We start from the raw sequence: 25317 nt of genomic DNA on the forward strand, positions 1-25317 counted from the left end.
ACTCTGACTCTGACTCTGATTTTCTAAGCTTGAGTGCCCTGCCCCTAAACCTGGCTTCCAGATGGCTGACTTACCCAGCCAATTTCTGTTTATTTCAAGGGATGTTGATCCTACATATGTGATTCTGCTCCTCTTCATTATTTTTTTTCTTACACCTGTGACTCAGTTTCTCAAACATACACAAGGACTCCCAGCCTCCACATTTGTGATCTCAATCAATCCTCTCCCATTCACTGAGTGCCCACTCTGCCAGGAAGGGAATGAGGACTCGCAGTTCTTTCCTCAGGGCATTTATAGTCATCTAGAGTGATGTGCTTTGCTCCCCAACCAACCCCTCATACAAACACACATACACACCCATGAATCCTAGATTAGGAGTTTTTCCAGAGTAACACACATAAACTGATCCACTGCATCCCAGGTTGCAAACTGTGTACTCCACAGATACTGTGGCAGGAACCACAGGAAATGAGAACTGGAAAGCCCACTACTGCATCTTCCTAGAGTATAAAAATGCTTACAGTGAAATGAAACATGGTAGAATTGTCAACCACACATTCATATATATGTGTATTTATTCATATTCAGATTTATATCAAAAGTATGGTTCTTGTCTTGGCCAGGCTGCTCAAGTAGTTGGAATGTCATCCCATGCACCAAAAAGGTTGCAGGTTCTATTTTCAGTCAGGGCACATATTGGTCACAGCGCGTGCAGCAGACAACCAATAATGTTTCTCTCTCACATTGATGGCTCTCTCCTCTCCTCTCCTCTCCTCTCCTATTTTCTCTCTCTCTCTCTCATTCCCGCTCCCCTTTCTCTCCCTCTAGAACAGGAGTATCCAACTTTTTGGCATCTCTGGGCCACACTGGAAAAAAAAGAGATTTTCTGGCCAAACATTAAATACACAAAAACTAATGAGAACTGATGAGAAAAAAAAAAAGGCCCATGCATAATTTTTGTGATATCCACCACCACACACAAGCAAAAAAGTCTTCACATAATAACCTTAATTAAAGAGGGCAGAAATATAAAATGGAGTAAAAATAGCCTCTTCAACAAATGGTGTTGGGAGAGCTAGACAGCTACATGCAAAAAATTGAAATTCAACCAACTTACACCACACACAAAAATAAACTTAAGATGGATAAAAGACTTAAATATAAGTCACAACACCATAAATTTCCTAGAGAAGGACATAGGCAGGAAAGTCTCACATATCCCATGCAGCAATATTTTCACCTATATGTCCCCTAGAGCAAGGGACATAAAGGGAGGAATAAACAAATGGGACTTCATCAAAATAAGAAGCTTCTGCATGGCTAAAGAAAACATTAGCAAAATGAAAAGGGAACCAATCATATGGGAAAATATATTTGCCAATGATACCTCAGACAAGGGTTTGATCTCCAAAATATATAAAGAACTCACAGGAAGACAAACAATCCAATTGAAAAATGAGCAAAGGGCCTCAACAGACACTTCTCCAAGGAGGACATACACAGGGCCCAGAGACATATGAAAGGATGCTCAGTATAACTAGCCATTGGGGAGATGCAAATTAAAACCACAATAAGATATCACTTCACGCCAGTAAGAACGGCCATCATAAACAAATCAACAAACAACAAGTGTTGGCGAGGTTGTGGAGGAAAGGGAACCCTAGTGCACTGTTGGTGGAAATGCAGACTCGTGCAGCCACTGTGGAAAACAGTTTGGAATTTCCTCAAAAAGCTAAAAATGGAACTGCCTTTTGACCCAGAAATGCCACTGCTGGGATTATACCCTAAGAATCCTGAAACACCAATTCAAAAGAACCTATGCACCCCAATGTTCATAGTAGCACAATTTGCAATAGCCAAATGCTGGAAACAGGCTAAGTGCCCATCAGTAAATGAGTGGATCCAAAAACTGGCACATTTACACAATGGACTATTATGCAACAGAAAGAAAGAAAGAACTACTACCCTTCACGACAGCATGGATGGAACTGGAGAGCATTATGCTAAATGAAATAAGCCATAGGGTGAAAGACAAATACCATATGATCTCACCTATAAGGGGAACCTAATCAGCAAAGCAAGCAGGCAAGGAAAATATGACCAGAAACATTGAAAGAAAGAAGAAACCGACAGGGACAGGAGGGAGGGAGCGAGGGGGGTAGTGGAGAGGAGAAGAGGAAGGGTCAGATCAAGGACAGGTGCAAAGAACACATGAAAAATGCCAAAGTGGGGAAGATTGAGTGGGTGGGGCAGGGGGAAAGTGTGGCGAGTAAATTGAGACAAATGTATTTGAACAATACATTTGTAAAATTAATACATTGTAATTAATTAATTTTTAAAAATACCCTAATTATGCAGCTGCCCTTTCGACAAGCTTTTAAAATCATTGAGCAGGTCCCAAGTTTATGATCACTGACATAGAAAATGTACATATCTAAGTAATAAAATATCACTGGTTTTTAAATATTTTTTATTATAAAAGTAAAAGAAGGCACCATAAAACTAGTGGGATATATGACATTGTATTTGAGAAACCCAGTGCATCAGTATCTGGTTTGATAGCATTAGTTGCAATTTTCAATGAGTTCTCACAGTACTCATCAGATATTTTTGCTGTAATTTTACTCTTAATGTGTTTCATTCTTGAAAATAGTTGCTCACAAATGTTAAGTGCTGCCAAACGGTGATGACATGAATAAGGCATGTTTGTGCATGCATGCATAAAAATAGTGAGAGTGTATGTGCATTTATTTTATGTGACATTGCAACACATAATCACAAAAAAAATCGCATAATGTTATAAATAATCTTACAGTTTTGTGCTGGGCCGCATTCATAGCCATCCTGGGCCACATGCAGCCTGCAGGCCGCTGGTTGAGCACCCCTGTTCTAGAAGCAAAAAGGGAATATATCCTCGGGTGAGGATTTTTAAAAAGTGTATTTCTTTTTATATTACTGAAAGACAAAGAAAAATTTCCTGCAGCAGTAAAAAAAGAGACATATTTTCCCTTAGGTTGTAAAATGAAATAATGAAAAAACCATGAGCATTTGGTATAACGCAAGCAATTGTGATAGTTTTATCATAATGTTTTTACCTAACTTTATTCTTTAAAGTCTATTTTGAAAAATGTTTACCCTAAAAATCTTATTATCCTAAACGTCTTCTTGTTTAATCAGTAGGTAAGGTCCACTCTCATATCAGAGTACACAGTGCCACCTAGCACCAAAATCAATTAGTCAAACAGAAAATAATGTGTCCTAATCATACTATTTATTAGTCAGCTCTAACAAACACCCCCTAAGTTTTTGGGGCTCAATCCAGAAAGTATTTCTTACTTGTGTTCAAGTCCAGTGTGGGTTGGCAAGGACTTTGCTCCATGCAGCCCTAAAAGGAGCCACGTTACCGTCTTCAAATGGTCTCACCATCAAGTGCCTTGTCCTCCTCTGAATGCAGGTACAAGACAAGGAAATCAACTATATTCAGGGAAATAGGCTGAGTATGAAGAAAACATTCTGCTCTCATCCACTTGGAATCAGCGATGACATAAATTTTTTCTGTTCTTACTGGCTTAAGTAAAATTTGGTCACAGGGTCCTACCAACCTTACAAAGTCAAAAATGTAGTCTCTTGCTATGCCCAGAAATAAGAGGAATACACACATATTGGTGAGCTCTTCAATTTCTGCTACTGCCTACTCTTCTGGTCCTCGACTAACTATTTACTTCTTTTGCCTCATAAACAGAATACAGTCCCCCCAGGGAACAACCCCATAGCCCCATCCAGCTCAAAATATAGCGTCTCTGGTGACAAGGGATCCCCTTTTTCATGTCTTTCTATGGCTCCTATTGATTTAGCAATCTAGGAAGTAAACAGATGGACCATTTTTTTCTGTTACCCAGAATCCAATAATGAGGTCTTAGAAAACTAAATAAGAACTACCACATGCAAGAAAAAATAATGGAAGACAAATGGCAGTCATTTGGCCTTAGTTTCTGAAACACAGTTGGGCGGGCATCATGAAGCCATATTCTTCCTTCATCTCAACATCCAGAAGTGATAGAAATTCTGTTAAGGTCTTGATTCTGCTCAGTGGAAGGAATTTATTCTTCCTTTCTTATTCATCATTCTGCCATTGTTAGGATTATTCCTTTTACATGATTAAATCTGAAGTGTGCATTGCTGATTGCAATCTCCTTAATTAGGTTACTTTTGCAGCTCACTTTCTAACCAATTGTGGTTTTGTTTTTTGGAGGTTTTTTTGTTTTGTTTTGTTTTGTTTTGTTTTGTTTTGTCTAAACTGACTCTTTTTATTTTTTTAATTTTATTTTTTTATTGTTCAAATACATTCGTCTCCACCTCCCCTGCACCACTTTCCCCTGTCCCCCTCCCCACCTCCCTCCCTCAATCCTTTCCCACTTTGGCCTTGTCCATGGGTCCTTTATACATGTTCCTTGACTTGACCCTTCCCTTCCCTTTCCCTGCCCCGCACCCCCCAACCCACTTCCCTCTTGATTCTGTTGGTTTATTTCTTCTTTCAATGTTGATGGTTATATTTTCCTCGCTTATTTGTTTTGTTGGTTAGGGTCCACTTATAGGTGAGATCATATGGTATTTGTCTTTCACCCCGTGGTTTATTTCACTTAGCATAATGCTCTCCAGTTCCATCCATGCTGTCACGAAGGGTAGTAGCTCTTTCTTTCTGCTGCATAGTATTCTATTGTGTAAAGGTACCACAGTTTTTTGATCCACTCATTTACTGATGGGCACTTAGGTTGCTTCCAGCACTTGGCTATTGTAAGTTGTGTGGCTATGAACATTGGGGTACAATAAGTTTTTTTGAATTGGTATTTTGGGATTCTTAAGGCATAGTCCCAGCAGTTAAGGCTCTTGGAAACTTGATTTGTTTTGTTTTGTTTTGTTTTGTTTTGTTTGAAATCTAGGATATGGTTACTTTGGGCATATGATTCCTCAAAACCTTTGTAAACTTCTATTTGCTTGGAGTTAGTTCTACATGCCAATAACTATACTCAAATTTCTTTCCCAGAAAACATTTGTATGCTTCTTTTTCTTTTTGCCTTTCTTTCTCAACTGTAGGTTTTTTAATACTATTTTGAAAAATAAATTTTTGTGGGAGGGCATTAAATCTTAATTTAATCTTGACTGAAAACCTGGCTATTAATTCTCTCAAAATCATTCTCATTTTTATCTTTTTCTATTTATTATCTAGAAGTAATCAACTTTCCAAACCCTATAGGTCTCTAAAATTCTGGTTTTTCTCTGTCCCCTTGCATGCTTGCAAAAGAGCCAATTTTAATTTCTTTTTTTAAATTTAGCTTTGTTGAGGTAGAATTTATATACTATAAAATTTACCTTTTTAAAGTGTCCATTTCAGTAGTTTTTAGTACACTCACGAAGTATATGCGTATGTACAATCATCACCACTATCTAACTCCAGAATACGTTTATCACCCCACAAAACACGGATAAGCTGTCACTCCCCGTTATTATTTACCACAGCCCCTGGCAGACCCTAGTTTACTTTCTGATTCTATAGATTTCCCTTCTCTGGACATTAAAGTAAACAGTATCATACAATATGTGGCCTTTTGTGTCTGGTTCTTTAACTTAGCATAACGCTTTAAAGGTTGATTCATGTTGTAGCATGCTTTAGATTTTATTCCTTTTTATTGCCAAATAATATTGTAGCATAGGGATAAATCACTTTTATCAGCTGATGCACATTTGGGTTGTTTCCCTTTATTGACAATAATGAATAATGGAGCTATAAACATTCGTGTACAAGTTTTACATAAATCTATGTTTTCGATTCTCTTGGTTATATGTCTAGAAGTGGAATTGCTGGGTCATATGGTAACTCTATGTATCATTATTTTAGGAACTGCAAAAATGTTTTCCAAAGTAATTACACCATTCTGCATTCCCATCAGCAATGTATGAGGGTTCTAATTTTTCCACACACTCAGTGAGACTTGTTATAGTCTTTTTATTATAACCATCCTGGTGGATATGCAGTTTTATCTTATTATAGTTTTTTAATTTGCATTTCCTTAATGAGTAATGAGAGCAAACATCTTTTCACTTGTTTATTGCCCATTTGTATAGTTTCTTTAGTAAAATGTTTATTCAAACCCTTTCCCTATGTTTAATTGGGTTATTTTTCATTTTATTGTTGAGTGATAAGAGTTCTTTATATACTCTGGATGAAAGTTATGAATCAGATATATAATTTTAAAATATTCTTTCACATTCTGTGTGTTATCTTTTTGGTGTCCTTTGAAACACAAAAGTTTTTACATCTTGATAAGGCCTAATTTACCTATATTTTTTAACTGAGCTTTTGCTATTGTAGCTAAGAAACTGTTGCCTAATTTGAGGTCACAAAGATTTACATTTACATTTTTTCTGAAGAGTTTTATAGTTGTCATGCTTACATTGGGTCTGTGATCCATTTTGAGTTAATTTTTTTACTTTTTATTTTTAAATCATGTTAATTCTGTTACAGTTGTCTCGGTTTTTCCCCCTTTGCCCTCCTCCACCCATCCCCCTCTCCCCCCCCACAGTCAGTTCCCACTCTGTTGTCCATGTCCATGGGTCATTCATACATGTTCTTTGTTTAGTCCCTTCTCCTTCTTTCCACCATTGTCCTCCTTTCCCAACCCCTCTGGTCACTTTCAGTCTGCTCCATGTTTCCACACCGTGGTCTATTTTGTTTGTTAGTTTATTTTGTTGAATAGTTCCACTTATAGGTGAGATCATATGGTATTTGTCTTTCACTGACTAGCTTACTTCACTCAGCATAATATTCCCCAGTTCCATTCATGTCGTCACAAAAAATAGGAGTTCCTTCTTTCTTTCTTTTTTTTAATGCAAATTAATTTTATTTATTTTTTTAATGTCAAAATCCATTCTAATGTATTAAAAAGTTTAAATTCATTATAAAGTCTCAGCAATTAAAATAACATGACACCAGCACAGAAATAATCAAGTAGATCAGTGAAATAAAATCAGCATTCTAGAAACAAATGTATATATCTGTTTAACAAGGTAATATATAATTAAATTGATATTTCAAATAAATGGAGAAAATAAGGCTTACTCAACAAATAAGGTGCATGGATCCCTATTACTTGAAATAAAATAAATATAGAGCCCTATTTCACACATTATACAAAAAATATTCAGGTGAGTTAAAAATCAATATGTAAAATCTAAGGAGTTTTAGGAGAAAATACAAACTAATATTTTTCTTACCCTGAAGTAAAATATTCAAACCCAGAAGCTATAAAGTAAAATATTTACAATATGACTATATTAAACATTTAAGACTATACGGTAATATACATATAAAAAAGTTAAAGGACAAGTAATAGAATAGGAAAGTTTTTGCAACAGAGCTAAAAAAGGGTTAATAGATTTTTGGTTTCTTTTTAGGGAAAGAATTCTACAAACATTTAATCAAAAAATGAATAAAGAATACCAAAAATTCATTTAAAGCTTTTTAAAAAAAATAATAGAAATAGGCAATAAATATACAAAATAGGTTTAGTTTCAACAGATAATAAAGTAACAATTAAAATAACACATCATTGTCACAATCAGATTAATAAGTATTAAAAATATTGGTAATATCAAGCATTGATGACCATGAAAGGAACTGGGTGTTCATAGACTCTTTTTCTTCATCTTCTTAAAGCAGTCCCTTTAGCATATTTTGCAATGCTCATTTGGTGGAGGTCTATTCTTTTAGTCTTCTTTTGTCTGGGAAACTCCTTATTTCACAGTGCATTTTAATTGAGAGCCTTGCTGGGTAAAACAGTCTTGGTTGCAGGCCTTTGCTTTTCATTACTTGGAATATTTCTTGCCATCCCCTCTGGCTTGTAGTGTTTCTGTTTAGAAGTCAGCTGCTAGCTGTAGCGGGGCTCCCTTATATGTTTCTACTTCTTTCTCCCTTGCTTCCTTTAGGATTCCCTGGATGTCTTTGATATTTGTCATTTTAAGGATGATGTGTCTTGGAGTGGGCCTCATTGGGTTCCTCTTGAATGGGACCCTCTGTGCTCCTTCGACTTGTGTGACTTTTTCTCTGCTCAAATTAGGGAAGTTTTCCATCACTACTTTTTCAAACATGTTCTCTATACTTTCCTCATCCTCTTCTCCTTCTGGTATCCCTATTATACAGATATTATTACATTTCAGGTTGTCCTGCATTTCCCTAAATGCCTCTTCATTCTTTTTGAGTTTTTTTTTTTCATTTTCTTGCTCCTTCTGGGAACTTTTTTCTACCTTAACCTCCAGCTTGCTGATGCGATCCTCTGCTTCATCTAGCCTGCTTTTAATTCCTTCTACTGTGCTCTTCAGTTCAGAAGTTGTATCCTTCACTTCCTCTTGTCTCTTATTGATAGTTTCTATGCCCTTTTTTAATGCTGTTACAATTTGCAGTAAGTTCCTCATAGTTTCCCTGTAGTTTTTTGTAATTCTCTCTGAGCTCACTGAGCTCATCAAGCGTCCTCAGAACCATTGTTCTGAACTCAATTTCTGATAGTTTACTTGCCTCTATTTCAGTTCTCTTTCTGGGTATTCCTCCTTTTCCTTCGACTGGGGGGTGTTTCTTTGTCTTCCCATTATTTGTGAGACTCTTCTTTTTGGCTTCTGCTTCTTAAATTGATCGGTCTTGATTTCCTGACTTCGTGATGTGAATTTCTATGGTAGGAGACCACTGTTTTGTTTTGTTTTTTCTTTCTGGATATGCCTCTGATGATGTCAGATGTTGACCCTGTCTTACCTTGGGTAGTCTGTTTGAGACTTCCTGAAATCTACTGTCTGTGGCTGTTTCCTTCAGCTGTTAATCTAGTCACTGTGCACTCAGCAGGCCTGCTTAGACACCACAGCGTGGGCCAGAGTCCCTCCTGGGGCAGGGTTTTTGGGTCCTGCCACTTTGTTGCCACTCAGGGGAGTGATCTGCCTGAGCAAGATGGGCACTGCCGTAGTGCGGATGAGTCAACACAAGGATCCCGCCGGCCACTCTCTTGGTTCTCTCCCCAAAGCCTCCATCCCCAGTCTCTCCTCAGGCATCTCCAATCCACTCTGCCCCCACCTTTGCCAGAGACCAGGGTAAGAGGCTGCAAATAAAAATTTATGCATTAGCCCTGTAAATGGCTCTTTGTGTCTCCAGCCTCCTGTCTCTGGCAGAGAGCAACCCTGCCACTTTTCGCAGCTGGCCATTATCTGTGAATTTTTGGGCTCTGGTGCTATAAGCTAGCAATCCCTGCTTATGATTTAGACCCCGCTCATCTCAGGGGGATCCAACTGGCTGTTTCAATATCCTTCTGGTGCTGCCATCTGTGGGCGCCCCACCCACCTTCTCAAGTCTCTACCACACTCCTTACCAGTCAGGTTGTGCTAAAGCTGATTCTTCTGTCTGTCCAAGGTTATAAGGCTCCTCTCTCGCTTTTGTTCAGTTGTTTGTTCCAGGTGATTTCTCCACAATTTAGTTGTAATTCCAGATTGGTCCTGGGGGGAGGTCAGTGTGACTTCCACTCACTCATCCACCATCTTGATTGTCTATTTTGAATTAATTTGTATATATAGCACGAGGTAGCTGTCCAACTTTATGTTTTTGTATATGGATTTCCAGTTGTCTCAGCACCATTTGCTGAAAAGACTCTTTTCCACCATTAAATTATCCTGCCACTCATGTCAAAAATCAATTAACCATAAGTGTAAGAATTTGTTTCTGAATTTCTCTTCATCCTAGTATGACACCGTCTTGACTAATGTGATTTTTTTTGGCAAGTTTTAAAATTGGAAAGTTCATCCTCCAACTTTGTGCTTTCTTTTTGCAAGATCATTTTGGCTATCCGGGGTCCCTTGCATTCCATTTGAATTTTAGGATCTGCTTGTCAATTTTTGCAGAAGAGGCAGCTAGGATTTTTTAAAGGGATTGTATTAAATCTATAGATCAATTTCAGGAGTGTTGCCATTTAACAATATTAAGTTAATTCATGAACACGGGATGTCTTTTCATTTATGTCCTTTTTAACTTCTTTCAAAGAGGTTTTGTAGTTTTTAGTGTATGTCTTGAAATTCTCTTGTTAATTTTATTCCCAAATGTTATATTCTTTTTGACACCATTGTGAAAGAAATTGTTCTTTCAATTTCAGATTATCCATTACCTGTATATAAAAATACAATTAATTTTTACATTTTAATCTTGTATCCTGTAATTTTGCTGAACTTGTTTATTAGTTGCAATAGTTTCTGTGTGTGTGAATTCCTTAGAATTTTTTATATACAAGATTATGCCATCTGTAAATAGAAGTAGTCTTATATCTTTCTTTCTAATCTGTATGCCTTATTTTTCTTGCATAATTGCCCAAGCTAGAACTTCTAGTACAATTTCCAATACTAGTGACAAGAATGCATATCATTGCTTTATTCCTGATCTTAGCAAAAATGCACCCAGTCTTTTACCATTGAATTTGATATCACCTATGAATTTTTCATAGATGGCCTTGTCAGGTTGAAGAAATTGCCTTCTCTTCCAAGTCTGTTAAGCATTTTTACCCTGAAAAGCTGATGCATTTCGCTGAACACTTTTTCTGTGCATATTGAGATGGCCATGTCTCTCTTTGTCCTCTATTCTATGTGATATATTATGTTGATTGATCCTGTATATTAAACTAACCTTACATTACTGAGATAAACCCTCCTGCTTATGGTATATGATCTTTATTACATGGTAATGGATTTGGTTTGCTAGTATTTTATTGATAAATTTTATCTATATTCTTAATGGGTATTGATGTGTAGTTTTCTTCTCTCATGATGTCATTTTTTGACTTTGGTATCAGGGTAGTACTGGCCTCATAGAACGAGTTGGTAAATGTCTCCTCTTCTATTACTTTTTAAAATTATTTTTAATTGTGATATAATATACATAAAGTATGTCATCTTAATCATTTTTCTTTTTTTAATCCTCACCCAAGGACATGCTTATTGATTTTAGAGAGAAGGGAAGAGAGGAGAGAAGGAAGAGAAATATCAATATGAGAGAAACATTGATCGGTTGCCTCATGCATTCGCCCTGACTGGGCATCAAACCCAAAACCTAGATATGTGCTCTAACTGGGAATCAAACCTATGAACTTTCAGTTTACAAGAAGATGCTCCAAACAACCAAACCGCAGTGTCCAGGGTTCATCTTAAACATTTTTAAAACTAGAATTCTGTGCTATTAAGTCCTTCTGTTTTACATTAACAGGGATTCATGAAAGATTTATTTTAAATCCTTATTGAAATACTTGGTAGATGTGTCAATGAAGCCATCTGGGCCTAGGCTCTCTTTCTGAAAAATTTTTGTTTTATTAATGCAGTCATTTTATTTCTTATAAGTATTCAGATTCTCTACTTTATCAATCAGTTTTGGCAGTCTGTGACTTTGTGGGAAGTTATTCATTCATCCATGTCATCCAACATGTTAGTTTTCTCAGTATTTTTTTATGATCTTTTTACTTCTGTAAGGTCAGTAGTGATATCCCCTCTTCTTTGCTGATTTCAGTGACCTGAGTCTTTTTTGATCAGTCTAGCTATAGAATTGTCTATTTTATTAATCTTTTCCAAAAATCACTTCTTATTGATGCTTTTATTTTTCTTCTTTCATTTTATTTATTTCTGCTCTAGTATTTATTATTTCCATCTTTATCTTTACCTTCAGTATAGTTTGTCTTAAAGTTCTATAAGGTTACTTATCTGAGATTTTTTTCTTTTTAAATATAGAGGTTTCCAGACTCAAATTGTTCTGTATGCATTGTTTTTACCTGTATCTCATAAGTTTTAGTAGGCTCTGTTTCTATTTTTTTCTCCCAAACAATTTTCTAATTTCCCTTATTATTTCTTCATGAACCATTGATTATATAAGAGAGTGTCAGCAAGTCAGAGAACTCATAAAACAAAGGCCGCTGTAATCAAAACAGTCTGGTACTTGCATAAGAACAGACACATAGATCAATGGAACAGAATAGAAAGCCCAGAAGTGAACCCATTTCTATATGGTCAATTAATATTTGACAAATGGAGCAGAAGCTTAAAATGGAGTAAAAGTGGCCTCTTCACAAATGGTGTTTGGAGACCTAGACAGCTACATGCAAAAAAATGAAATTCAACTACCAACTTACACCATACATAAAAATAAACTCGAGATGAATAAAAGACTTAAATATAAGTCACAACACCATAAAAGTCCTAGAGGAGAACATAGGCAGGAAACTCTCAGATTTTCCACACAGCAATATTTTCACCAATATGTCCCCTAAAGCAAAGGACATAAAGAATAAACGAATCGTACTTCATCAAAATAAGAAGCTTCTGCATTGCTAAAGAAAACATCATCAAAACAAAAAGGGAACCAACCATATAGGAAAATATATTTGCCAATGATATCTTGGGCAATGGTTTGATCTCCAAAATATATAAACTCATACAACTCCATTTCAGGAAGACAAACAATCCAATTAAAAAATGAGCAAAGGGCCTCAACAGACACCTCTCCAAGGAGCACATATAGAGGGCCCAAAGGCATATGAAAGGATGCTCAGCATCACTAGCCATCTGAGAAATGCAAATTAAAACTACAATGAGATACCACTTCACACCTGTCAGAATGACCATCATAAATAAATCAACAAAGAAAGGGTGCTGGCAAGGTTGTGGAGAAAAGGGAACCCTAGTCCACTGTTGGTGGGAATGCAGACTGGTGCAGCCACTGTGGAAAACAGTTTGGAATTTCCTCAAAAAGCTAAAGATGGAACTGCCTTTTGACCCAGCAATTCCACTGTTGGGATTGTACCCTAAGAATCCTGAAACACCAATTCAAAAGAACCTATGCACCCCAATGTTCATACACTACCCATGTTTTAAGAATGACTACAATTTTATGCAGAATATGCCACTAATTTATAAAAGCTCTTTTATCTGAAATATTATGTAAAAATATAAAGTGAATTAGCAAAGAAACAACAGAATCTGAAAGGGAACTAAAATGTAAAAACCGTCTTATTTTCTAAATTAGTTATGTCTCAGCCACTTTCCTACTGAAGTAAATATGGTGGTAGTGGTGTTGGAGTTGGAGTTGGAGATGGTGATGGTGATGGTGATGGTGGTGGTAGTGGTGGAGATAGAGATGGTGGTGGAGATAGAGATGGTGATGGAGGTGGTGATGATGATGGTGGTGGTGATAGAGATGGTGATGGAGGTGGTGATGATGATGATGATGATGGTGATGGTGATGGTGGTGGTGATGGTGGGGTGGTGGAGATAGAGATGGTGATGGAGGTGGTGATGATGATGATGATGATGATGATGATGGTGATGGTGATGGTGGTGGTGGAGATAGAGATGGTGGTGGAGATAGAGATGGTGATGGTGGTGGTGATGATGATGATGATAATCTTTTGCTTTACTAAGTACTAATTATGGGTCAGGCATTGTGCCAACTAACCTACATATCATATAAACTACATATTATGCGATTTTAAGCCTAAGACAAGTCTGTAGGTAAATATTATATTTCTAACTTTATAGTACAGAGATTGAAATCCTGAGGAGCTCCATAATTTGGTCCTCAAATTAAGAAGTAATTTTTTAAGTAACATATATTTGAAATAATATAGAAATAATCTTTGGTGTGACACCAAATTCAAATAACACTGATAGTGAGATCCTGAATCTTAGGATCAAACAATATGAACAAACCAAAATGATGAGAAATTTTGCTAACAGACAGCTTTAAAAAAGAAAGAAAATATTTATCCCATCACAAACAGAAATACGCTTTATTCAGAAAATGGAAAAATAGTTACAGATGCCCAGGTGGTAGAAACCCCAGCCTCTAGGGGACAGACAGACACAGAATCCATCAAGAGAACCCTCTGCTGCTCTTCCTTCTGAAGCTGGGGGACACTGACACAGCTGAGGACTGTCCTTTCTTAGCCTCCTCCAGAAGAGTAGCAGGAGAGCAGCCTCAGGAGAAAATCATTCGCTGTCAGGATTCATCACAGGCTTATTACAGGCTGAAGGGTGGATGAGCTCCTTCTGCATCCATGATGGGCTTTAAAGAAAAGATGAAGGAGGGCTGTGGAACCAGGTGAGCCAGCTGTTCTTATCCTTTCCTGGTCCTGGTGAACGCTGGAACTGTTACTTGCTCTTGGGTGGGCACTTCTGCTGGCATGGTGGAGGAGGTTGCACAGGAGGGCATTTCTGCTGGCACAGCTGAGGTGGGCATGGCTCAGGGCACTTTGGGAGTGGGCATGGCTCAGGGCACTTTGGGGGTGGGCACGGCTCTGGGCACTGAGGTGGGCACTCGGGAGGTGGCTGGCAGGGCTGCTTGCACTGCTGCTGTTGATAAGACATCTTTCTGGAGCCTTTGAATCTGAAAGGAATTACATGACAGTGGTCACAAGAAGGCACTCCTACAGAGAGAGTACCCAACACTTAGGTAGTACTGTGAGATTTATCTCTTCAGCCTCCAAGAACATGCTTTGTATCTTAGCTCCCTTTTTTGAGTTCTGGCTTCTCCCTTCTTCTTTTGCAAATTACTTCAGCAGCCCTGAGAAAAACCCTCTCTTCTCTCTTACCATTTTTCCAAAGAAAATATTTTTGTTTTGAATAATTGAATCATGATTTTTGCAAGAAAATAACATCTTCCAAAAAGTCCATCACAAGTTCTGAAATCCTGAGCACCTCACAAGCAACTCCCCTCATTTCTATCTCATGTGAGGTCCCAATAGGCTGACAGGTACAAAGCAAAGGTCCCTTCAGGAATAATACAAGGGTCTCACACTTTCTAAGAGATAAGCATTTAAGCTCACAGACAACAGAAGGGACACCAAAAAGATACAGAAAACAAAAAAATACTTCTATCTATTCTCTCCTTCAAATCAAAGCTTTTCTATTAATTTTTTTCTTATTAATTTGGTAAAAATTATTCACCAAAAACCAACTGAAAAGAGAGTATCATTATGCCCCAATTCTAAGTTTCCATCAAATAAGTAACATCAAACCAATGATTATGATTTTAGACACACAAAACTTGCTGTCTGTAGATAAATTCAACAGCTGAGAGCACCAGGAAACAGTTGAACTCAAGAAATCAGACTCACCGGGTCCCCAAAGTAGATCAGAATTCAAGTGCTGGGAGGATTGGAGTCGCACAGCCTACGATGTCTTTATAGGGCCTGCTGCTCCACCCAGGGGGGAGTGAAGGTGCCTGAAACTGACCTGGTCCAATAATTTTCCATCCAAAATGCAAATCCATTCGTAACTGGCTTGACAGGAACTCTGAAAACAGAACATATCCTGCTCCCAGATCTCCTCACTGGCCTACGTGCTCATGACTCACAGAGGCCCTGCCTTAGCTCTTGGGAGAATTTGGGGTATTCTCTAACTGGTGGTCAAAGACTCTCTTTGTTGATTGGAAGCGATAATCCTTTCCCATCTCCCATGTTCCCTGGTCACAAAACCTTCTGCCTTGATCCACTGCAGCTGGTTGTCATTTGTTACACATGCTGGGTTGAAAGAGCTTAGCTAAATGATGACATCTTTCTCTTTACCCAAAACTTCCTTAAATGTATTTCTCCTTGATCCTGGGGGCTGCTGACCTAAGTTCTTTTTTCTTCTTTTCAAATGGACTGAGGTAAGGCTGCAGATCATCTCAGTAGATTCCCCATAATGATACTAGGAACACTGAGTAAAATGTGACCTCCAGAGTTCTATTTTCAATGCTTCAGTCCTGCAAATAGGGGACATATAGCTGATTCCTCTATTCTTTATAAATCTGCACCATATGGCCACATGGAATCTACTAGGACCACACTTTAGCTGCTGTAATTCGGATGTTCTAGCAAGCTCACACAGTCCCTAGACCTACATCAGAGAGGAAGCTCCTTGCTCACAACTCCCCAATACGACACACTACCTGCTCCTACTTACTTTCTCTCAACTAACTTCACTCCTTTAACTTTTAAAGAGAACATGGAGAGTTGTTCAAACATTCTTGCATTCTCTCCCTTGGAATCCACTGGCACACTCCATCTTATAAGCAATGTCATTCAAATAACCAATTTTATATTTATTTAATATCTACTAATTAATTGACACTTTGACATAGAACCTTTTGGAAAATTCATTACAAAGTTTAAATCACTTTATGAAAAATTTAGTCATTGAAGTTAATTGTCATTTATTTACAACTCCTTACTTATCAATAATAATTTCATTAAATTTTTGCTTATTTTTTGGATTTTTCATATAAGTGAGGTATATGTCCAACGTATCTATTTCTATCTCTACTGCCTTTATACAATTTTTCAGTGTGTTAGAAACAAAATATGACAGTTAATCTATGTGTCCGCTTGACTGGCAATGAGATGTCCAGATATTTGGTCAAGCATTGTTCTGGGTGTTTCTGTGAAGGTGTTTTTGAATGGATTAATATTTACATCAGTAAACAAAGGAAAGAAGATTGCCCTGTAGAATGTGGTTGGCCTCATTCAGTCGGTAAAAGGCCTGACTAAAACAAAAAGGCGAACGCCCCTGAGTAAGAGATAATTCCACATCCTAAAGATCTTCAAACTGAGACATTGGCTCTGCAGATTTGGACTTGCCAGCCTTTATACTCACATGATCCAATTGCTATAATAAATTGACCTCTCCCCTTCTCTCTCTCTCCATCTCTTATTTGTCTTTTTCTCTAGAGAACCCTGTATAAATCTGAAGAAGAGACCTAAAAAATGCCAAGGAGGTCTGGTCCATGTTCTATCTTTGACAAACCATGTGATAACAGGCAAGTCACCTCCTCTTTTTCTATAAACAGGGAAGAAAAATATCTGTCTCTTAGAGTGGGTGCTGTCATCATGAACCATCTACTCATCCTGCTCATCCTGAAATTCATTCCTCCTCTTTCTTTCTTCCCATAGAACCAGAGATTTGCCTTCTTTTTCCTGCCTCTTGGCACCTGTCTTCTCCATCCCATTCCTGGAAGTGCTTCTGTCCCAGGACAGATTTAAGAGTGGGGATCAGTCTCCTCATCACTGTTCCTCCCTGCTACTCTCAGAGTTGTTAGCTTGAGCCCTTTTGTTAAAAAAAAAAAAAAAAAGGAAAAAGGAAATCTTAATCACCGCTTAATGAAATGCAAAGAAGTGAACAAAAATCACAAGACTTCATTCAAAATCTATTTACTGAACCACACCTGTGCAGTTCCGTCTGATGGTCCCTACAATAGAGGACAAGATGAAGTCCTGCCTTGTTCACAGGTTAATGGGGAACACAGACTGACATACCAGTTATTAGGGTGCACTGTTCTGATTAGCACCCAGAGGAGGCAGTTGAATCTCCTGGGAAATGTGCCCTCAGATTTTCCCCTTCCATCACCTCCAGGTGGAACTTCCCTGGATCCTGGCCCCAGCTTCAGCACCCGGGCCTGCAGATGCTATCCGTCAAAACAGGGGGTACCTGATGAAGTATTTACAAGGACACACACTTCTGTCCTGAGGCCGTTTGTGTTACAAATGAGAGGCGACCTCATGAAGAGGCATTAAAGTAATTTATGAAAAGCCTTTGAAATGTTTCATCTGCCTGGAAAAGAAATGTTTTCTAACAGTCCCCAGTGTGTAACAGTGTCTCTGTAAACTGGAATACCTCCTGTGTTACAGGAGGTGGCCTCACAGGGGCCCAGAATAATTCAAATGTTACCTTCATGTTTGGGTTAATTCTGCATTAAATATATAATTTCAATATTTCATCTACCATTTCATGGACATGATTTCCTATGGCCAATTAAGTCAGAAATTCAAAAGGTTGGTATATAGTGATTTTAAATATAAAAATATTAAGAATAATATATGATACATGTGATACCTAATTATGACAAATATACTGAGCCTCATGGGACTAACTAGAGTTTGGGAAACAATATCCTAATATGTTCTCCAGTTCCGAATACAGGTTTGCTTTCTGCCTTTTCAGAGACAGCTCTCCAATGTTCCTCTACAGTTTCTCTTTTCAGTACTGGACCTGAACTATCCTCTTTTCTTTACTGTCCCATCAGGTACTAAAACATTTATTTTTGAGTCACGGCTGGTGAAAAGGCCCCATCTGGGCGAGGAATAGAGTTAAGACACTGGTCTTATGTTACTGTGGAATGTGGGAACACATTTGTTAAAAGGATCAGAATGGCCCTATCTCACCTACCCCAGCACTACTCTAGCCTGCTCATATTGCAAGAAATTCTTGCAATTCCCTTATCAGAAAATAAAGACTTTTTATTCCATAAATTAATACCAGTTTTTACATTGCAAGAAACTAATATAAAAATACCATTTAATACTCACACCATCACATGAAATGATTAAGAGTACGTGTGAGGAGAGGAGTGAGGATCAGAGCACTAAAAGTCTGAAATCTACATGAAATATGAACATAAGCTGATTGTCTGTATTTGCTTTCTCTCATTCTCTTTACAAATAGGTTTTAGGTCTCTAAAGACAATCATTTTTAAAATACTTTTTCTGTTTATTTTCTGTCTTCCCTAAGCCCTTCAGACCCCTCAACCTGCCACCTTGTCTTCTCACTTCCAAATGTATACGTTTTATTTGTCCAGTTGGTGCGCATGGGTTACCGAAGACATGATGGCAGCGCAATGTGTGATTAGTTCTTCCATATCTTTTCAAAATCTACCTGCAGCCAATAGGGAAGACTGTTGCGTGTTAAAATGTTAAAGCATGTTATGAGAGCTTCCTTGTCTTGGTCAATAATCAAGAAGCTTTCCAAGAACATGGTTTCATCATTGAAAAATAAGGAAGAAGAGAATGAAGAGGAAGGGCAGGCACTGCAAAAGATCACTGAATCAACCCAGCATCACATCCTCTCCCTTAAACAGGTTAGGTTTCCAGATCTGTCATTATTCCTGCCAGTCAGGAAGATGTTTGGGGCCATAACTACCATTGACCATGACCATACAGAGACAGAGACATCAGTTCAGCACCTTAACATGAGATGTCTACGAAGAGTGTCACCGCCAAAAGTTTCGTATAGGATATGTCAGAGGACAAAAAGAAAAGAATTTACCCAACAGGTCACTCGCTACTGACTGCAGTTTTACAGCACATCTAAACATAAATCCTTAGTGAAATCTCAGATTTCTGCCGTCCAAAATTTGAGAATTACCTCCTTAAGGGGATTTCAGTGTCAGATACCCCAGCTTTGGTTGTACTTTGAGGCTATCCCTCTGAGGGCACTGCTCTCAGAAGGCGTGCGAATCATGACAGTGACTCCCACACATCAAGCAGGAGTCACTGTATAGGTTTCCGAGATGAATTTGAACACTCGAGTTTCTCATGATCAGCTACAAGAAAAGCCGCCCCAAGAGGAAGAACTACATCTATCAAAGTTCCTGCAAGTCTGAATGCCTGAGGCCTGAAACACGGAACGCTTTACAGACATGCAATACTCCACGCACACAAACCACACGTCTTATCTACTTATCTTTCTATATATCTACCTACCTATCATCTATCCACATATCTAAAGAGCTTGGCTTTATGTTCTTTTAGAGTCAATAACCTATCTCCATTCCTCCTACTAAGGGTTTTACTATGAATAATTACTATAAGAAAATGACAGGAAAGAAGAAATTTTTTTTTATTTTGTCCAATTCTTGATTCAACTTTTTATCTCACATTTTACTACTATATGTTACATACCATTGAACAAAACAGTCCTTGCAAGTCAGGATTTTACAATAAAATAAAAATGAAATAAAGATAAAAAACAGGAATTATGGTTATATATTTCTGATATTCTTCAAGAAATAACTGAAATTGACCTTGAAGTTTTGCCTTCTACTGCTATTTCTGAGTCTAAGACTCATTCTTCATCATCATTCAGATTCTTACAGAAATGGATAAATTATAACATATTCACATGGTAGAATTCTTGAGATCATTAAAAAGAATGTTTTGGAACTTGATTTAACATTATCAAAAATGTAAAATGAAATTTTTAAAAGCATATATCCAAAGAAGCCCAAAACACTAATTCAAAAGAACATGAGCACCCCTATGTTCATTTCAGTGTTAGTTACAATCACCGAGGTGTGGAAGCAAGCCAAGTGTCCATCAATAGATGAGTGGATAAAACAACTAATGGGACATTTACACACTGGAATTCTACTCCGCTGTAAAAAAGAAGAAATTTTTACCCTTTGCAACAGTATGACTGTACCTGGAGAACATTATGAAATAAGAACATTGTGAAAATAAGCCAGTCAGAGAAAGACAAATACCATATGATTTCATTCATAGGTGGAACCTAATGAATGAATTGAACCAACAAGCAAAACAGACAGACTCATAGATGGAGAGCAGATGACAGCTAGTCGGGGGAGCTGGGAGGTTGTGGGGTGGAGGGATTAAGCAAAAAGGGAAAAGGAACCACAGACACAGGCAACAGTGTGGCGACTGCTAGGGGGAAGAAGGTATGAGGGGACTAAGTGGTAATGGGAAAAAAATTACAATCAAGATTAAATTTTTTTAAAAGCCTATATAAAGTATGATGATATTTTGATTAACATATATTTAAGAAAAGATAGGAAATACATATAACAACTGGCTAAGCATGATTACCTTTGGCTGGTGTGATTGCAGATAACATTTACTCTCGTTTTTCTTTTCAAAAGATTCTCCAAAGAATATCTGTTATTGAATAAGGAATTTTAAAATGTTACTTCGAAAAGGTGACAAGAGACAAATCTGTTTGTTGCACATTTAGAGAGAAAATATTCTTCTCCTTTTGCAGAGCTAAGGTTCTGCACCCACATTTCTGGCCAGGAACTTGGGGCTGGAGGTGGGTAGATGTCACTTTTTTGTTATTCTCTGCACGTTTGAACACATCCCTATTATAATCTTCTCTGAAGAAAAATCTCAAGCATAATCTACCTTCCTCCTAGAATTGACATATACACACCAAAGACACAGGCCCTCAGTAGTCATATGTATCAACAAAAAATAGGGCATCATGGGAGGTGGGAGTGGGTGGTGCAGGGGAAAGTGGTGGTGGGAAAACGGAGACAGCTGTACTTGAACAACGATAAAAAAATAGGGTATCATACTCAGGTATGATTATTGTTCCTAGGTATTTGGACTCACTATATATATATGGCATGGTTTTTAGCCATAACACTATTGCACACTTAATAGACTAGAGCAGAAATTTTCAACATTTTCATCTCATGGCGCACATAAACTAATTACTAAAATTCAGCAGCATGCCAAAAAATATATTTTTGGCTGATCTAACAAAAATATTTATAATTTTGATTTATTTACACTGGGCACTTACTGTTGTATTATTGGCTGATGTCATTTTTTTAATTTGACAATTAAAAAGGGAAGAGAAGTCAGTGTCCCTGACTAAACAGTCGGTATTGCATGTTTTAAAAATTCTTGCAGCACACTGGTTGAAAATCACTATACTACAGTATAGTGTAATCATAACTATTATATGCACTGGGAAACGAAAAAAGTCATGTAACTCACTTCATTGCAGTCGCCACTTTATTGTGGTGGTCTAGAACCAAACTCTCAATGTAGCAGATGTACGCCTATATTCCCTAAATGTGATATCAGAATACTTAAGGGAGTGACTTCAAAGGCTAATAAAAATATGAACTTACCTTGCATAATCTGTGTTAGCGAGATGAAGAACATCAGGTAAGAGATCAAATGAATCAGACACTTCTCCTAACACCCTTTCCAAGATAAGAAAAGCATTGGGTCTTTCTACAAAAAGTCAGAAAAGGAAACAAAGACACCTGGGTAAAAATTGTGAAAAACTCTAGGGAGAAAAAGTTCTTTAAACCTTAGCATGGGGCAGTAGGTGACCATTGCATGGCCAGAGAGGTTGACAGAATTATAAGAGGATATGTTAGAGAAAAATTATATGAAATACAAAAATTCCTCAAAAAAATCTAACCTTTCAAAAGTGGCTCAAGATGTTACAGAGCTATATTTTACCATATAATCTAGTAATAGCACTCCTGGAAATTTACCCAACTGGTTTCAAAATACGTCCACACAAAAACCTGCATGCAAAGCTTTATAGCAGCTTTATTCACAATATCCAGGAACCAGAAGCAAACAAGATACTCTCCATTCAAGAGATGATTGGACAAATAAACCACAGATTTAATCAGGGGAGAGCAATAAAGACCACCTCTTCCAGTGCCCAGTTGAAACATATATCCCCCTCCTCTTATTTCTATTCCACACTGCAATGGTCACCTTACAATAAAGGAACAAAAAAGTGAATAAAACTTATTTGGAAAGGAGGTAATCTCCTAGGAAAGCTGTTGGGGACCACTTTGTATGGTGTCAGGAATTGCAGCCCCATGCGAGCCAGGCCTTGAAAAGGGGCCTGTAAGTCTCAGCCAGAAAACTGGGAATGCTGGGAGGCCGGCATGGTCCAAGGCTAACACCCAGGGTTCCCTTGGGAAATCTGGCCTAAAGAATGCATTGCATCCACTGAAGCTTGCTCTGCTTTGCACTGCCCCATAAAGAAAAACCAGGTGTTTAAGCTCCAAACTGAAGGAATGAATTCCAGAATTCAGAAGCCATACCTTAATGACCATCTGACCCCAACGTGTCTTATAGACCTTGACCTGAGGCAAATCTCTGTGTTCCTGCAGTTATCTATGATCTCTATTTTCTGTAAATACAGCTTTTAGGCATTGATTGGTAAGCTTTGCATGCATGCTCTATGCCCCTGCGCATATTGTTCTCAATAAAAGCCACTTCAGACAAGGGCTCAGGGCATTCTTCCCTAAGGGAATCGCCTTCCCCTTTTCTTGACAGCACTTGGTGTCTGGAACGACTCATTATTTCATCCGCAGCAAATCAGAGGACTCATCAGAGACTCAGCGGGATAGGGTCCACCACAGAAGGCAACATTTCATTTTAGCTTAATGTTTATTATAGTTGCCCATTTGTAAACACTAATTCCCATTGCAACATTTCCCAGTGGTTGCAACAGTGTGACTTTTTACAGAAAACAATCTCACATTGCAAACAGTTTTTTACAGTTTAATTATTATCTATCTTGATCTACATTTGAAAAAGTCATAGTTTCAAACTTGTCATGTATAATACTTCTTAGAATTACTGTGTTTGAAGTATATTGATTTGAAGGTAATTTCAATTAAAACTATTAAGTATGTAATAATATTAGCAGTGTGCAAGTATAAGAAAAATGATATGGAATTCACTGAAGTTTGGGGAACACCTTCCTAATACATTCCCAAGTCCTTGCAGAATGGCCTACTTTCTTCCTAATCAGACAGTTACCTGCTACAAAAAGTCCAGTCCACTTTCTTACCTTATCCTGGCAGAACTCACCACTTCTGTTTCTTCTGTATATGCCTTTTAGTCACTGAGGCTGTTCCACTTTTGCCACGGAGGGTTGGGGATCTCCAGCTAGTTTTTTGAAAGCACAAACAGTGGTTCATCTCAATACCTGAATCTCAAGACACCTTCTGCATACCCCAGGCCCTATATGTCTTAAACTCCAGAAATAAGACAAGGTTTAACATGCACAGAACACAAGAAAAACATAAGATAATAGGAGAGCAGGTATAGTAGAACACAGGAAGCCTAATGCTTGCAGGACTGGTATATGTGCTTTCTTTTTCCAAACTTAGGCTCAGTCCCTGAAAGAAAGGGGTTTCATGTTTAAGATTGTCTATGCATTTAATATCTATCTCCTCTTTGTATCTCCCTACCAGTCATATACAAAGGCACTCTACCACCCCTACAAAATGTGAGCTCCAGGAGGACAGAGCTGAGACTTTATTTATCTGTTACTAATATACCCACATGATCTGGAATAGAGTCTTGCAAAAACAAAACAAAACACTGAATAAAGGTTTAGTGAATTGATTCATGAATAATATAATCTATTTTTTTCTCCTCAGACTCAAGATGACCCTCTTTGAACTTACTTGATCTAGTAAAATCATCAAAAATCTTCCTTAGAATGTAGTTTTCCAAAGAGAGAAGACCTATGAGCAGGATGAGGCAAAGAACACCATCTCCCCTTGCTCTCCAGGTAAGCTCTAGGCAAGGCAGAAGCACTGACTCATTGAAGCTTCTGCTCAGGGGAGCAGATACCCAACACCTGTCCCTTGCCAGGAACTGGGGAGTTTTATGTGAAATCAGAATTGGCCATGACTGCCAAGAGTAAAGCTGCCACCCTCAACAGGTATCTGCAAATTATGTCATCGCTGCTGAGTCCATGATTGTTGGGATACAGACCTGGGCTCACGCCAAGGGACTTCCCCTCACACAAAATGACTCCGCACATCCTCATCACATGCCCAAAACATAATTTCTTTTTTGTGATTGTTGATTGTTCTTTGGGTAGGGTTTTGTTTTGTTTTGTTTTTCCATTAGAAGTGTTCTCCTTTTATTCATGTGTTACAAAAGCAAAGCTTCTTTCACAGTATGAACTGCATACTAGGTATGGTTATTTCAGCATTAAACCTCTTTCTGGAATCCCTAAACAATACAGTTTTTGCAACCATACTCGTTTTAGGCAGAACATAATTTCTTAAAGGAAGACTTGACTTCTACAATCTAGGTTTCGTGAATCACTTGCCTAAATCTAGATCACAGAGACAGGGACGTCAGTTTTTCAGGACACTGCTCCCAAAAGGTGGCTGCTGTCCATGACAATGAAGACACTAATTTTTATTCAGGTTTGATGCCCCAGACCCCTCAAAACAAAAGTCTGTCGCATATTTGGTACCGCAGGACCTGTGAACTTCTCTTCAATGAGTCAGCCGTAGAAGCAGCTACTATCAAGAGAAGAGCCCACAGATGACTGCTTGTGCCACCCAATCAGTCTTCACCCCTGAGACCTACTGTGTACCAAAACTCCTCTTGGTTAATGGGAGTCCTTGTGACCGGCTGGCAGGGGAGGGAGATCCCACGTTTGATTCAGAAAGTGGGTGAAAACCAAAAATGAACTTCTTCATCCCAACAGCCCTACCCTAGGTTAGGCCTAAAATACAGAGGTGATGGGAAACTCTCCTAGTGGAGAGGGAGAAGCAAAGAGCAATGAAACTTAGACATAAATAAATGTAAATAAATACAATGTGTTAATAATAGTGACATGTGAGGTTTAAAATATATGTATAATTAAATTATATAACAGTAACTCAAGAGCCTGGGATTAAGTTTGTGAAGTTAAGGCATT

The 25317-nt window shown here is 38.0% G+C and overlaps 1 protein-coding gene across 1 annotated transcript; it reads right to left on the reverse strand.

Annotated features, from left to right (window-relative positions):
- Positions 1 to 14197: 14197 nt before the first annotated feature.
- Positions 14198 to 14424, reverse strand: LOC129062299 (small proline-rich protein 2E-like). Its single transcript, XM_054563169.1, has one exon. It carries the CDS (start codon positions 14422 to 14424, stop codon positions 14209 to 14211), a length of 216 nt encoding a protein of 71 aa, XP_054419144.1. The 3' UTR covers positions 14198 to 14208.
- Between the last annotated feature and the right edge of the window lie 10893 nt (positions 14425 to 25317).

Source organism: Pteronotus mesoamericanus, unplaced genomic scaffold (genome assembly GCF_021234165.1).
Source record: "Pteronotus mesoamericanus isolate MK-2021 breed Mesoamerican mustached bat unplaced genomic scaffold, CSHL_Meso_final scaffold_705, whole genome shotgun sequence".
In the NCBI taxonomy this organism is placed as follows: Eukaryota; Metazoa; Chordata; class Mammalia; order Chiroptera; family Mormoopidae; genus Pteronotus; species Pteronotus mesoamericanus.

Excerpts from the sequence above, each read along its gene's own strand:
- LOC129062299 (XM_054563169.1), bottom strand. The coding sequence starts at position 14,424 with ATGTCTTATCAACAGCAGCAGTGCAAGCAGCCCTGCCAGCCACCTCCC.